The 16,656-nt window shown below is 40.7% G+C and overlaps 1 protein-coding gene across 1 annotated transcript; it reads right to left on the bottom strand.

Moving 5' to 3' along the window:
• Positions 1 to 1,498: 1,498 nt before the first annotated feature.
• LOC137617986 (uncharacterized) lies at positions 1,499 to 10,908 on the bottom strand. Its single transcript, XM_068347910.1, has 2 exons — positions 10,898 to 10,908; positions 1,499 to 1,976 (listed from the first exon to the last, which is right to left on the bottom strand). Exons 1-2 carry the CDS (start codon positions 10,906 to 10,908, stop codon positions 1,499 to 1,501), a joined length of 489 nt encoding a protein of 162 aa, XP_068204011.1.
• Between the last annotated feature and the right edge of the window lie 5,748 nt (positions 10,909 to 16,656).

Here is a 16,656-nt window from a genome sequence, read left to right as displayed (position 1 = left end):
TGTGACTGGCTGCCCTTGCACTATTCAATCTCGAAATCACAACTAATATTGTATCTTGGGACATCATTTATTAGTGGGGAGGAGTGTGGGCTTGTATACGAACATTAGTTGAGCATAGAAATAGCAAATTTCATTATTAGAATTCCATTAATTTCTATGAACCTCCCCTGATATTTATATTGCTGGCTCACCAACTGATGAAGGTGGATTATGAACGAAAGAGGTAGGAAATTTAAAGTCCTAGAAAATACTAATTTTTGCACCAAACTCACTCTTAGTCCAGTGTCTTGATACCAAAGCATTATAACTTCGACTAGTTGAATTCATCCATTAATAAAACTAAAGGAAACCCAACTTAATTAAACCACATTCCCAGCAGCTACTAAGGCATCTAAAGTCCTTGATAAGAGAACCTGGATTCTTTAAGATAATGTTTAGCAAATACTGATTGCTACGCCTTGAGCTGCAGCTAAAATGCTTTCCAAAGAAGGATTCGTAAAAAAACTTCAGCAATATAGCTGCTCTTTTAGCAGTTTTCACCTGACCAAGATATCTATTCTCTGATGCATTTGTAAATTCCTTTCCCAATGTAGAAATTTTAAAAAAAATGTGGTAAACCTTGTCTTAAAATAATTCCCAGCTCAGAAAGGAGGCAAAGGAGATAAGATAGTGTTTAAACTATGAAGGGAGAGTTATGTAAACCTGTTCAACATAAAAACATTTGCTACAAGTTTGAACTTCTGAAGTTCCTCTGATCCAACCACAAGATTAGGAAGGTCATTTGACAGTCTGATTACAGCTGGAATAAAACTTATAGAATACTGTGTAGTGTTGAACCTTATGAGGGAGAAGGCAAGACTGTTAGAATTGACTGCATACCTAGTACTAAGTAAAGGATGGTACAGTCTGGGAAGATCTGAATGCAAAGGATGGTCAGAATTATAAAAAAAAAATATGTAGCATGCATAAGGAAATAACTGAATGACAGTGCCAGAAATTATTATGAAGATCAGGAATAAGAAATTTAATAGATCACAAGTTTTTTTCCATCACCTTAATATGAGAGTCAGCAGCTGAAGACCAGACAGGTGAATAATACTGTACAAAGTGTAAAGTAGAATAAAGGGATTTTGACGAAGAAAAAATATATTTCTGGGCTCAACCTGTGTCGCCCAGTGAAATGCTCCTCTAGCACCATTTCTAAGGCATAGTTATTGCTGAATATACCAGAGAAAAAAGGAATGCATGATTGATCACCAAAATACTAAAAAAGAATCTAATAAGCCATTTTTTTAAGGAGTTGAAGAAGAAACAGACCGAATGTGTTCCACAAAAGTAAATTTGTAATCTAGAATTGCAACTAAAATTCAAAGGAGTTCTATCTATTTAAGACCTGAATGTTGAGGAGCCACTGTCCGTGGCCTACTTACAACCATACTTAGAGTTTTGTTAGGGTTCAACTTAATGCCTCATAAATTGTACCATGCCCTAATTTTGATTAGATCTCTATAAGGGATTCAGCAACCCCAGATCTACATTCATGAGATGGAATTGACGCAAAGAAATTAGCATTATCTGCATGCGTAATGAGCTTATTTTCTAGGCCAAACCACATATGTGTGGATAGTAGAGAAAGTAATGGGCTGAGGACACTACCTTGAGGAACACCAGATATTACATTCCTATACCCACTATGAGGCCCATCTGGAAGTACTTTTTGCAATTTATTACTTAAAAGTTCAATAATGATGTTGGGAAAAACATCTACTCCCAACTGTTTGAGTTTGAAAACAAGGGTCTCATGATTAACACAGTCAGAGTTAATACTAAAATCAAGGCCAATCATATAAACTTCCTGATGACAATTGAGGGATTTCTGTACAGCATTGGAGATTGTAAGAAGGGCATCATATGTTCCAAAGTCTTTACAAAAGACAGATTGCATACTAGGGAACAGATGACTACTTTTAGCATACCTATTTAGACGTTCAAAAACTTTATATGATTTAGTAGTTATGGAAAGGGGCCAGTAATTAGTAGGGCTAGAGCTACCACAAACACATTTACATAATGTTCTGCAAAACCTACTTTACAAAAAAGAGTTTCAGTAGTGCGTTTAGCAGATGATAATGTCAAAAGCAAAAGAGTTTTAGCTAAGCTTTATAAAAATCTTCTAGGCAAATTCAAAACAAGTACAGTACTATCCTGGTTTATGAGTAACTTTGAATACAGTACAAGCATACAAATTCAAATTGGTTTATGAGCATTGTATAGGTCTGTAAAAAGGGGATTTTGACGTAGGAAAAATCTATTTCTGGGCGAGGGACCTGTGCCGCCCAGTGAATAAGCTCCTATTAGCACTTATTCTTAGGTAATTTACTGCTAAATATACCAGAGAAAAAATGTAAAGGAGTGCTAGGTTAACTAGCTCGCTCACCTATTGGTGTCGGTATAGAATTGGGCGTATAATCCAGAGGTCCCGCACTATTTAGATTCATCCACGACAAAGACCCCAATAGAGGAGAGCCGTTCAACCTCACTCGGCACCACCAACTCTGCATCCGCTCAGAACCCAACTCCTTAGCACCCAAAGTTTGGGGACTCCAAGGGAGAGGAGCTGGGAGGGTTCACTGGGCGGCACAGGTCCCTCGCCCAGAAATAGATTTTTCCTACGTCAAAATCCCCTTTCTGGGCTTGAACCTGTGCCGGCCAGTGAATATATACAAGAGAAATGTCACCAAACTTGCAAAATAAAGGAAAAAACATAAACATAAAGGAAATACAAGTTACTTTAATTAGAGATGAGTGCCAAAAACAGCTATAAGGGTATCTTAAAAAGAACATAAATCCACTTGGTAGAACAATTGACAAAAAAGGTAAGGTATAATAATGCCGTGAGTGATGATATATACAGATACTCAGGAGTCAAAAATTTACAAATATAGTAATAGTAATCAGGTGCGAAACCAACGAATACAAATAGGGTATAAATGAGGCAGGTAAGGGGGAGAGATAAAATGACAAGGAATTAACATGTGAGTTACCTGGGGGTAACTACGCTCCCTGCAGCTACTGTAGGAAATTTAAGGGCTTCCAAATGTTTAAGATAGTGTTTCTTGAACACTGACGGTGACTTCCACCCTGTATACCTGGAAAGATCCGTAAAATTCATGTGGTGAAAAAAGTTCACCGAAGTAGCAACCGCTCTGATATCATGTGCAAGAGGAAAAGAGTCAGGGCTAGCTTGTTTAATAAAATACAAAATTTGTTGCCTGATACCTTTAATGGTAATGGTACCGCCTTGTTCTCTAACGAATAGAGGCCCGGAGGAGTTAGAGGAGGTCCGGGATAAATAAGACTTAAGAGTAGTAACAGGGCACAGAGACGGATCTTGCGTGAGGGGAACAATTTTCCAGGAGGACCATCTGTTCTGAGGGTCTTTATTCTTAGCTAAAAAGAATTTGTTAGGTGAAAGAAGGACCTCTCCCGAAGGAAGGAACTCAATATGACCCGGGTCTCTTGACAAAGCTGCCAGTTCAGAAATTCTTGCCCCGGAAGCCAAACTCACCAGGAAAAGTGTTTTCCTGAGAAGGGGAATGTAATCACAAGAACTGTTAATGGTATCAGAAGCCAATTTGAGTACATCATTAAGGAACCAGGTAACCGGGGTAGGACGAGTAACCGGTTTCAGTCTGGCACAGGCTTTCGGAATTGAAGCTAACAAAGAGTCGGTTAAGTCTATGTTAAAACCCACTAGGAAGATCTTTTTCAAGGCAGATTTAATAGTGGTGATAGTATTGGCTGCCAGACCTGATTCTAATAAAGTTCTAAAGAAAGTGACTGTAAGGTTCAAGTTCATACAGTGTACGTCTGAGTCTATCAAAAATTTAGCCAACTTTTTAACCGCAGAATCATATTGGCGGATGGTGGAATCCCGTTTATCTGATTCTAGGAACAGGGTGTTTTGAGGATCGATATTGGCACCATGCATGGCCGCAAACTTCATGAAGTCCATAAAGTTAGGGCGCTCTGAATGTTTGAGAAAGCGTACACAACGCGTGTTTGTACTATCTGAGACAGAACCGGATTGGGTATCGGGTGAGGATGTGGTCTCAACTCTCGCAGGAGAGGGTACCAATTGCTCTTGGGCCAGTTGGGTGCGACCAAGGCTACTCGTCCCTTGAAGGATCTCAGTTTGTCTAGGACTTTCAGTAAAAGATTCACCGGGGGAAAGAGATAAATCCTTTCCCAGATGTCCCAATTCTGTGACATGGCGTCTGTGGCGTAGGCCTGAGGGTCTAGATTGGGAGCCACATATACTCTCAATTTGTGGTTGGACTCCGTGGCGAAGAGGTCCACTTGGAGACCCGGAACCCGAGAGAGAATCCACCGGAATGACTTTAGATCGAGTGACCATTCCGATTCTAGAGGGGAGGTCCGGGACAAGGCGTCTGCAACTACGTTCCGGACTCCCGCCAGGTGGACAGCTGAAAGATGCCAACGGTTCGAGGCTGCTAGGGAGAATATGGCTACTAGAACATGGTTCAGAGGCCCTGATTTTGATCCGCCTCTGTTGAGGCAGCGGACCACCACTTCGCTGTCGAGAACCAGACGAAGGTGTTGTCTCTTGGATGGAGCGAGACGTTTCAGGGTTAGAAGAACTGCCATGGCCTCCAGCACATTGGTGTGAAATTGGCGGAATAAGGGAGACCAAAGACCTTGAACTTTCCTGAGCTGAGAATAGCCTCCCCAACCTGATAGGGATGCGTCCGTGTGAATGATTAACTTCGGAGGCGGAAATCGAAGGGGAACTGACTTTGACAGATTGTTGGCCCTTGTCCAAGGTAGAAGTCTTTCCCGGAGAATGGGAGGAAGGCGGACTTTCCTGTCCCGGAGCTTCCGGTTCGCCCTCGAACGCCAGACACGATTGATATCTTTCAATTTTGCTTTCAGAAGTAGATCCGTCACTGAAGCAAATTAAAGGGACCCTAGGATCCTCTCTTGGAGTCGTCTGGAACTTACTTTGTCTTTGAGAAAGCGTTTGGTGTTCATTGCAATCTCTAACCTCTTGGGTTTGGGAAGACACAGAGTGTGAGATATAAGATCCCATTGCAGGCCGAGCCATTGGAACTTTGATTTCGGAAGAAGACGGGACTTCTTGAAGTTGATCTGGAAGCCTAGAGATTGAAGGTATTGGATGACTCTGTGAGTGGCTTTTAGGCAATTTTGGGAGGTGTCTGACCAAATGAGCCAGTCGTCCAGATAGGCTACTACTTGAATCCCTTGATTTCTGAGTTCCTGAACAGCAACTTCTGCTAACTTTGTGAAGATCCTTGGGGCGATGTTGAGCCCGAAAGGCATCACCTTGAAGGAGTAATTTTTGTTTCCTAGGCGGAAGCCTAGATACGGACGGAAGTGTCTCGCTATCGGGACGTGATAATAGGCGTCTGTAAGATCGATAGAGGTGGTGACGGCCCCACGGGGAAGTAAGGTCCGCACCTGCGGGACGGTAAGCATTCGAAACTTGTCGCATTGAATGGACAAGTTGAGAAGGGATAGGTCTAGAATCACTCTTCTCTTGTCCGAATCCTTCTTCGGGACATTGAACAGCCGACCCTGAAACTTCAGGTGTTTCGTTTCTTGTATGGCGTTCTTTTGTAACAGGTCCTGGACAAATTCGACTAGGTCCGGAGTGGAATGCTGATGAAATCTGTTCGGTGGAGGAGGTCCCTGAATCCAACTCCACCCCAGTCCCTTGGAGATGATACTGAAAGCCCAGGGACTGAACCTCCATTTGTTGCGGAAGGCATAAAGCCTCCCCCCTACCCGCTGCACCTCAGTATTGGCTTGAGGAGTTGCCTCCACGTCCGCCTCGGAAGTTCTTTCCCTTGCGAAAGAATCTACCTCTACCTCTGTTCTGGTATGAACCACGGTGGTAGCCTCTACCTCTGTTATAACCCTGGGAAGAGCCTTGAGCCTCATAAGATTGGTTAAAGGCTGGAGAGGTGGTGAAGGCACCGGGAAGCTGGCTCTTAGGGAGCAGAACGGTGACGTAGTCGTCCGAGGAAGGAGCCTGAGAGGTGGAAGGCTGTGCAGGAACAGCAGGAGATGGAGGAAGAGGCTGCCGGAAAACGGGCGAGCTACTCTGCTGTTGCCGGAACTGAGTGGAGGTATACGGGCGGAGCTTCTTCCTACCCCGGGCTTGGTAACTTGCGGGATCATATTTCCGCTTAGGAGTCAAACCCCAACGGGCTTTAAGGCTCTGATTAACTCTAGTAGCCTCTGCCAAGACTTCCTCCACAAGATCCTCAGGGAAAAGATTTGGACCCCAACAAGAGGACCGGATAAGTTTATTCGGCTCGTGCCTAATAGTCGCCTCAGCCAGGACGTGTTTGCGGCACCTACGTTTAGCAAGAGCAAAGTCATATAAGTCAAAATATAACGACTGCAAAGTAGCCTTATTGAGAGACTTAAAGATACTCTCAGTATCATAAGTTAAGACTATCGACTCCGTAGACGTGGCCAAGTTCAAAGTTCGACCAACACGTAGGCGGGAATCATACTCCTGTTTAATAAGGGATTCCGGGAGACGGGGAAGCCGTTCACTAAACATTACTGACGCACAGTCCGCTGTTAGCTTGCCAGAAGTAAAGGTGGTATGGACATTGTCCCAACACTCATTACCTGAAGGAAGAAGGAGGGAGATCGGATCTACCTCTCGGATGGGAGGCAAGGGCTTCTCCTCCAGAGCATATTGAAAAGCAAGCTCTGCAATCTTATTGACGCATGGAGTCACGGTATTCTTGTCCATTAAGAACATTGTGAAAGAACTTTTATGAGGCGTCAACATGGTATTGGTGCAACCTATATCATTCAGAAACCTAGCCCAAACAGATTGGGCTTGTTCCTTTGGGAAAATGACGGTCTCTTTGGGGACCTTATCCAGCCGAACCAGAGCTTCCTCGGTAAGCCTGGCATAACCATGAAATGGAAATGCGAGACCAGGAGGAAAGAATTCAAAATCCTCTAGTGGACGAGTACCAAGACCTTCCAACGTTAACATCCCGTCTGAGAATGGGGAATGAAGAGCCATGCGCCAAGGGTTATTCTTGGTAAACGGCGGAAGCTTAGAGGCATCCGGGATGAGAGAGCTTTGAACTCGCTCTGGAGCACCATGCTCTAATGCCCCAAGTCTCTGACCAATGTTAGAGAACATCGTGTCCATCTTGGCCTGCATTTCCGACACAATCTTAGATTGCATCTCCGACACAATGCGAAGCATGGCTGATTCGGAAAGGCCCGGGTTAGGAGCAGAAGTGGCGGATTGTACTCCCGGGTCGTGAGACTTAGAGGAGGAGCCGGAAGCCTTAGATGACGGGTTTGTATTTGATTTGGAACTATGGGAAGCCTTGTGGGGCTTACGAGCTTTTGGCAAAGTTCTAGATATAGACTTATCTTTGGGGGGAACCGGGTGTGATCGGTGAGACGAATCGCGGTCCCCAGAAAAACCATGGAAAGAAGAGAGATCAGATGAAGAAGAAAGAGCGGGGCTGAGGATAGGAATCTCAACGCCGGTAACACCTGCCTCACTTACCACCCTACCTGCATCCGGATCATCCAACAACATAGGTTCCACATCCAAATTCAAGGAGGCAACATTGTCTTCCAGATCTCCGGGAGCATCCAACGGATCTTGTTCCTGGTCGATGAATCCCGAAATAGTGGCATCAATGTCGGCAATGATGGGTGCCGCAACATGCCTAGCCACAGCGGCTGAAGACTTGGCGTTAGGGTAGATCATAGCACAGTAGTCTTCAGAAAGGACGTAAGGCTGTTTCGATTTCACGTTTCGGGCAAATCCCCCAACCCACACTTTCAGTGTGGCCCGAGCCGCAGTCTTCTGCTCCGGGGATGCCTGAAATAATAGTGGGAATTACAGAAAGGAAGATTCCCGGAGGTCCTTCAAGACCATAGAAATCTTACTAAATAGTGTATGTATACCAAATAAAGGTAAAATAATTAGAAAGGCAACATAGCCAACGGGACTCACCGAATCAGATCCAAGGGTGGTGATGAGGTCAAAACAGACCATACAATTATCTGGGTGCCAGACTACGATGTCTTCCAGCTGAACTCCGCAGAGGGCGTGAGACCTACACATAGTATGGCCACAAGGCTGGTGAAGAACAGCCGCACAGGCCGTCGTCTGACAATGCACCATCTATAAAAAGAATAGTATATGAGAAACTGTAATTCTCTTAAGTAGGGGCGGGTCCGGAGGACCCGGGACTAAACATAAGTCTAACTTAAGACTAGAGCTTAACTGTAATACTCTTAAGTAGGGGCGGGTCCGAAGGACCCGGGCCTAACATAAGTCTAACTTAAGACTAGAGTATAACTATCCATTCCGGTCGAGCCGGGATCATAAAGAAGGATGCAACAAAGAATTAACACACATGGTGTCTGATTTCCCGGAGCGAGGTTAAGCCCCGGACCGGGAAATAAAAGTACATCCATAAACTAATACATATAGGAACTCCGGGATAGTGATCTGTCATATATAATCATAGTAACTGTTATAAATTAAGAGGGGGGCGGAACCGTAGATAAGAACCACCAACAGAACCCGGAGGGTTTCGTATAACATAATAAAAGTGTGATAGGTGAATATAAAATAGGGTGCACCGGGATCCTACTCTGTTGACCGGTGGCCAACCAGTCTAGACAGAGACGAAACCGCCGGGACACCCGGAGGGAGGACAAAGTCCATGAACACTGAACTACCCCCTCTGAAAGAAGGAAAGGCAACGGTCCCCTAGGGGAGGGGGGAGAGAAGCCTAGCCACCAACCTAGCGAGAGGGGGAGCTTGGGGGAGGATCACGTGATACGGAGCAGCAGGGCTACCAACTGACGATCCCCAAACACTACCAAAACAGATCATACGGAGTAATAAGCACAAATATTCATTATAAAAGTAATAGCGTTGAAAAATATATAAATATACACATAAAAAATTAGGGCAAGGCATGCGAAATAATGAATAAATCCCGAAGGACAACATCCTGATGGCTTAAATAATAAAAATTGCCGCCCAGTAACGAAGGTCGGCAAGCCATCTACGATACGTAATCTGATATCGGCCCTAAATATGAACCACAAGGGTTCTAAACGCTAAATAATGAATATCCACAATAAAACATATAAAAATTTAAACTAATAATAAAAATAATACACTTAGTAACACCGCGAGTGAAACTAAAAGCTCTCAAAACAGGAGTACCAACCGTAAGCGGAATCGAGCAAGACCGAGATGATCGAAGAGAATAAACTCCTATAATTTAAATATTAAACGATCTAGATTGCTCAAAACACAGCAAAACATAGCTTGGTACTTAACTTAGACGGTGTCTCCTGGGAAACCGATGTAGAAGCCATAATCCACGAAAAATAAGGCAAAAACACGAGAGCACAAACAAGCGGGTTACCACACAGGCGTGCTAAAAAGGAGTTGGGTTCTGAGCGGATGCAGAGTTGGTGGTGCCGAGTGAGGTTGAACGGCTCTCCTCTATTGGGGTCTTTGTCGTGGATGAATCTAAATAGTGCGGGACCTCTGGATTATACGCCCAATTCTATACCGACACCAATAGGTGAGCGAGCTAGTTAACCTAGCACTCCTTTACATTTTTTCTCTGGTATATTTAGCAGTAAATTACCTAAGAATAAGTGCTAATAGGAACTTATTCACTGGCCGGCACAGGTTCAAGCCCAGAAAAATGGATTTTGACATAGGAAAAATCTATTTTTGGGTGAGATAGCCATGTCATCCTGATGGAAGTTCCTTCTGACAATTTTCTATAGTACAGTATAATATTTCTGCGGTTGATGTTACAAGAGAATTACCGTCAGGTATCACGGGGTTCCAACCCCCGGAAACAACTATCTGAAGATATCGTGTATAATCAGGGACATTAGCATTTTTCTGGACAAGTACGAATGAGAGTAATACGTCATACCAGGACCGTACGTCACACACGCAGTGGTCATGTGACTTTTACCCTATTTTCATGCCATTTAAAGAAAAGGAAAGGAGGTTATGTCTAGATAGGTTCCTTGTCATAATTAATTGTAAGTGCATAAAAAGTCAACCAAATGTGATAGTGAAAGTCGTTCAAAAGAAAGAACTCATGTTATTTTAGCAGAATTACTTGTGGAGGGAGATCCTCCTTCCAAGGAGTATCTCCTGTCTTGTCTCTCGTCTCCCTCACACCAGCCATGACTTTTCTTAAAGGTAAAGTGCTAGTCAATTTTTCCATTGTTTCTATTGTACTATTTATAAATTGTTCAATAATTACTCTTATAAAGCCTATAAGAATGAGTATATATGTTTATTTATTGACTTGTAGAATGCATTGAGTGAATATTTTCTATTCCTTATGGGAAAAACTATTTTAGAATATGAACATTTCAGATTCCTAACTTGCTCCCCGAACAAATTAAACAAATCATCTTATATAAATAGATTCTATTCATGAACAATGGAATGCAAAATTTTACAAAATTATCCAAACTGCTCTCAGTTACTGACACATCTCTAAACTTGCACAAAGCATAAATGAAATTTTAATAATAAAGGCACCTTTTAGTATCTGGGGATATTGAGGAAGGAGAGGACTAACTGGTGAGGGACCTCTGGTCGTGGTTCTAACACGCCCCAGTTACTATACCGACACGCAATTATGGTGAGCGAGCTGGGTTTATTCCTGGTATTCCATGCAACTTTTTTCTCTGGTATATTTACCAGTATTTATACCTTAGAAATGGTGCTATAAGGAGCATTTCACGGAGCGACACAGGTTGATCCCAGAAATAACATTTGTTATTTTTATACTGCACTTACCTGATGTCCATATTGCTTCTTCTCCAGAAGCATGTTTTATCAATGTTTACCCCCAAAATTTAAAAAAAATGTTAAAATTTTCTTTCCTTTCGATAGATGCATGCCCCTAGTAAAGTAACGAAACACACTAGTGGTTAATGGTGAGGAGCGTCAGGTGTCCTTTTTGAAAATGACAGTAGTCCCTATTTCTTAACATCGTAAGTCAGTGGGGAGGAGTGCAGACATGCTTATGAACATCAGGTGAGTTTAGAAATAACAAATTTCATTCTTAAAATGTTTATTTCTATGACCCCTAAAGTTCATATTGCTATCTCCCACACTCTGATGGAGGTGAAAATGCCATTGAAGGAAATAGATACAGTACGTCAAAATAGAATTAAAATGTAAGGGATAATTAAAGGTTTTTACTCAAATGGTCTAGATTAATGGAAACCATCTCAAAGTACAGCTTGCATTATAGAACTCCAGATTGTTTTTCTAAAGATATTTGATAAATTGAAAAATAAAACCCATAAATAATTTAAACTCAAAATATTTAAAAGACTGTACTCTAGGACCTGGGCCTTGATAAGAAGGCCATTATTCTTCAAGATAATGTCTGTGAAACACCAACACAGCATGCTATTTAACCGATGCTATAATTCTTTCCAAAGAAACAATCCTGTAAAAATTAAGAGATGTAGATTTACTCCCAATATCTAAAACCTTAATCTTCAAGGCTTTATAAGATTCGGAACCAATTCTGAGTTTGACCAAAAATGACAGCATTTTTGGAGAGAGGACGAAATGTAATTCTGACCCCCATTCTGATCCCCAGATTGCATAATAGGGTTGTGGTGGCCGGATACTAGAGTCATTGCCAGACTGGGGTTTGAGTTCCGCTCAAACTCATTAGCTCCATTGGTCGCCGCAACCTCACCATCCCTGTGAGCTAAAGGTGGTGGTTTTGAGGAGCCTATAGGTCTATCTGCTGAGTCATCAGCAGCCATTGCCTGGCCCTCCTTTGGTCCTAGCTTCTATCTGCTGAGTCATCAGCAGCCATTGCCTGGCCCTCCTTTGGTCCTAGCTTGGGTGGAGAGTGGGGTTGGGCGCTGATCTTATGTAATATGGTCAGTCTGTAGGGCATTGTCCTGCTTGATAGGGCAATGTCACTGTCCCTTGCCTCTGCCATTCATGAGTGGCCTTTAAACCTTTCAACTACCTGTAAAGTCTACAATTTGTCCAAAATATACTGAATAGCTCTTACCAGATAAAGAACTGTTTTCAAGTAAAATGCTTACAATCATTTCTAAAGAGGGGAAATGAGAAAAATGCAACAAACTTTTAGGCTTAAAATAGTTTAATGTTGAAGAAGGGCAAAAAAGGCATGCTTCCAAAGTCAGTGCTAATAGAAAACGTATTTAAATTTTGAAAAATATATGTGAAGGGTTTCCCTAAGATTTAAAGATTGAACCTTTGAAATATTGTAAAACCACATCCCAATTCTGAAAAACACAGACCTGATTACTAGAGGTTTTATAATACTGACAGGCTTAAGAACATCCGTTATAGTACCTGTAAAGGAAAGGTCAGATCCAGGATGCTTGAGTATCAAAATAAGAAATCTATACCCGACAAAGGCTGAAACTGAAAATTCTTTTCATGAAAGGACACCTTTAAAAAAGCAAGATAATCCTAGCTAGTTTTTGTCATTGATTGATACATTCTTAGACTGACACAATTAAAGTTAATATACTAGTATGTTTGATAAAAAATAATGGGAGACTATCTTTTAGAACCTATAAAGAACACACTAGAGGGTTGCGAAAATCCTAGTTTCGAGAATGCGATTGAAAGTCAGCAGGTGATTAGATGTAAAATGAATGGGTTTAGGTGAAACACCCTTGAATTGTGTCATCTAGCAGATTGATTGGTACGGCAACCTTCTCGCACACTGATAACAAACTGCACAATCTGTAGACCATTTCTCTTGTGTCCTGAACAAAGCCATTAGATTGATTGTGTTTGCAAGAGAGCCTGAACTTGTTTCAAACCTGCTAAATCATGGTAAAAGATTGGAATGTGTAAAGATCTAGATTTTTAACTGTACTTAACAGGGTATCTCCCCTCTTCTCCCCTCTATGCAAAGGAATCTAGATCAACAGAACAAAACAAGAGCATTTGGTGTTCCCAAGCAGTCACCCATCCGAGTTGTGACCAGACCCAATGTTGCTTAACTTCGCTGATTGGACGTAAAACAGTGTTTTCAATGTGGTAGAGTCTTTAACCACTGAAGTTGCAAACATGACTATGTGTAGTACTGGTGACCTGACCATTTCCAAATTTCTAGACATACTGACGAATTTAGTGTGGAAGCACTAGACTCTTTCCTCTTAGCTGAACTTATTTACTCTAAGAATTCTAACCTGATCATGCAACATACTTCCCAGAGAGGTACCATGCGGCCTATATACTTCTCGCAAGATTTCTATAGATAAAATGTTCCCCGCACAAAACAGTAAATAAGAATAAGACCACCCCAAAGCAATTCCCATGTACAGCACCACATAGGATTGCCAACATATCTGGAGCAACAGACTGGCTTGAGTTCTAGTAACCAATTGAGTAACTACGTATGAATTAGGCTATATCCTATACCTACAACATGCCCAAAATAGGGGAATAATTGAGACTGTCCACCATTCAGGGAAATATCTGTTCTCTTCTTTTATTACAAACCCTGCATAGACTGATATATCCTTGGAAACTCCCTCTAAATCAGAATTATCAAAAAGAGGTCATATAATGCAAAATTAAAATAGAATCCTGAACAATCTGCAAATTTCTTTAGAGATCTCCAAATCAACAGAAACATGAATTTTAAGCTATTTGTAGATGATACACAATTTTACTTCCTCATAAATTACTCTGATGATACTGCTGAAACTTTAAGCCATGTTCTTATCAGTGTTAGGAAATGGATGACAGTTGAACAACTAAAATTAAAAGAGTTTATGGTAATGGTAACGAAAACCCGCTTAAGGAAATTTGTGGATATCACCTTAAAAACATTGCTTCTGTAGAGGAGTATCTGGATGAATATTCTGTAAAGAAACTTGTGATGAACTGTGTTTTTACCAGGATTGACTACTGCAACTCCATCTACTACAATTTACCAAAGCGCAACTTAAGAAATTACAAAACATATTAACTGAGGAGCAAGACTGATTAAAAGTGTTCCACCTAGGAAAGAATAACACCGGTCGCCTATTAAAGCTAGAATAGAGTTTAAGATATTTACAATAACCCATCCAGTTATCAGAACTGGATGTCCAAAATACCTGAGAGAATTGCTAAACATTGTGCAGCCAACAAATTGTGTAGACATGAGAATAGTTACGGATGTTTTCAAATTATTGGAGCCAAGATGTATGTTTAGTTTTTCTAGAGCTTTCTAATATTACGCCCCAAGACTATATAACAAGCTCCCACTGGACATCCAAAAGACTGAAGAATTAAGGCTTTTGAGAAACTAATGTTGATTTGATAATGAACATGGAATATGCTGAATACTTAATGTATACGACAAACAGATCTTGAAGGTCTTATAGGCCGCGGGTTTCCCTTGCGTGATAGGACCAGGAAAACACCCTTAATGTAAGTAAAGTAAATACTTCCTCAGCAGAGTTCTTCCATATTCACCACTTCTCTGCCTTGACATGTGAGAAATATTTGTTCAAAATGAACAATTTATCTTTACCTCCATCGGTACTTACTAGCTATATCCGGATAGCAAGGTTGGTAGCGTCGCGGGCTTCTATTTCAGAGGTCCCGAGTTCGCGTCCTTGCTAGGGCGTGAATAGTGTGAGACCTTCTACCGGGGGGTACTCCCCAGGGTGGCGCCGGGGGGTGGGAGGTTACAGGGGGCTAGTGATAGTCCCTGCTGGCTCATGGTCGCCCGAGGTGATGATGAAGGTCATCAACTTTTTTTTTTAACTTTTTAAAAGTGAACACAGTAAATGTCTGAATCCTACGTTGAACCTGGCTCAAACGAAACATGATTGAATTTGAAAACATTGATGTTTCTTTTAAAAATTTAGAGAAATCTATTTTTATTAACCAAAACAATAAATTATTCTCATCATATAGATAAAAGGTTAACCATGAATGATTATTCCCATAACATCACCTCTACTAGACAAATATACAGTCTTCTCTGGATTTCCCTTGTAAATAATGGAATGCAAAACTTAGTGAGAGTTAAACAAAATGTAAATTTATTTTAGTTATGAAGATCAATGCAATCAGCTATTAGGTGAACAGAACTGAAAATAGGAAATGTAAGCACACAAACTTTTTCCAAAATAAAAACAAAACTCCTTTACAAAGACGAGGGCACTACTCTCACTGACATACAAAGCAATTCCAGAAGAAGACAACCCAATATTTATTACAAGCACAATCAGTAAGATATTTGAGGAAATAAGAAAGGAAAAAATTAAAGAACAAAATCAAGAAAGATGAGTAAGTTCCAATGCAGTCTCAAGGAAGGTCAACTGCAGATGATCTAGCTCTCAGTGCAGTAATCGAATCTAATGTGTATATAAGAGGACCAACATATATATGATTTTGTGATGCATATAAGTGCTTCGATAAGCTAGATCTGAAAGATTGATTGATTAATTTGAGATTTTCTGGCAACCTGATATGTAAAGTCATTGTCGCCTTAGATCTGAAAAGAGTGCATTAAAGAAATTGGAAAAATTATTGGATGGAAAGCCCTGACAGTGAAAAAAAATTAATGAAAAAGGTATGGCAGTCATCAACCAACCTGCAGGAATAATTACAGAGAACATCGAGATTGAAGGAAATGTAAAATTAGGAACTATATTTAGATCCAAGCTATGCAGTATAGTTGTTGACAGAGTAAGTAGCATCAGTAGAAAAATATACAGTACTGTATCTCATTGAGAGGTAATATTGAAACTGAATCCATGGTATTTGTAGATATTATGTTTCCCACAGGAAGTAAAGTAGAATGTGCTATACAGTACATATCTCATAGCTTGGAGCTCCTAAAAAAATTCACAATTAGTACCAATTTCAAAATAATCTGGTGTATTGAAAATTAACAAAGGGAAAAAAGAAGTGATTAAAGCAAAATTGAAGAACAGGCCTTATGTATATTCAAAGAATATAAGTATCTGGAAGAATTATACACAGAGAAACAAAGTAGTATCAATAGGAAAAGCCAATGGCTTGTGTGCATAACTAGAAATACAAAAATATGGAGACAATAAAAATAGGAAAAATAGCATTGGAAGTAAGAAAGAAAAAATATGAAACTGGTTGTTCCAACAATATTTGCTAATGTAGAGACCTGGAGTGAAATAGGAGATAAAGATCTGAGAAACATTCAATACAGAATAATAAGAAATATGTATTAACAAGCATCAAATACTCCATCCTAGCAGAAAAAGGAATATACCCAGTGTCTTGCAGAATAGATTGTAAAAAATAATGTCGTTCCTTAGCAATAAACTCTGAAGAAAATAGATTGATCAGAGATAAATGAAGATCCATTGCAGAACCCCTGTGAAAAGTGCTGGAGTAGCAGCATTGAAGAATTTTGTTGTAAATGTAGAATAAAAGTAGGAGAAATAAGAAAAGGGAAAAGAACCCTTTAATGGCTTTACTGTTCATAAAATATTTTATGTTGATTTTCTATTACTCCTCTTGTAGTTTATGTATTTCCTTGTTTCCTTTCCTTTCTGGGTTAT

This window comes from Palaemon carinicauda, chromosome 24, assembly GCF_036898095.1.
Source record: "Palaemon carinicauda isolate YSFRI2023 chromosome 24, ASM3689809v2, whole genome shotgun sequence".
Taxonomy (NCBI): Eukaryota; Metazoa; Arthropoda; class Malacostraca; order Decapoda; family Palaemonidae; genus Palaemon; species Palaemon carinicauda.
Note: the sequence above shows the minus strand (reverse complement) of the source record. Positions and strands in the feature narration are given on the sequence as shown.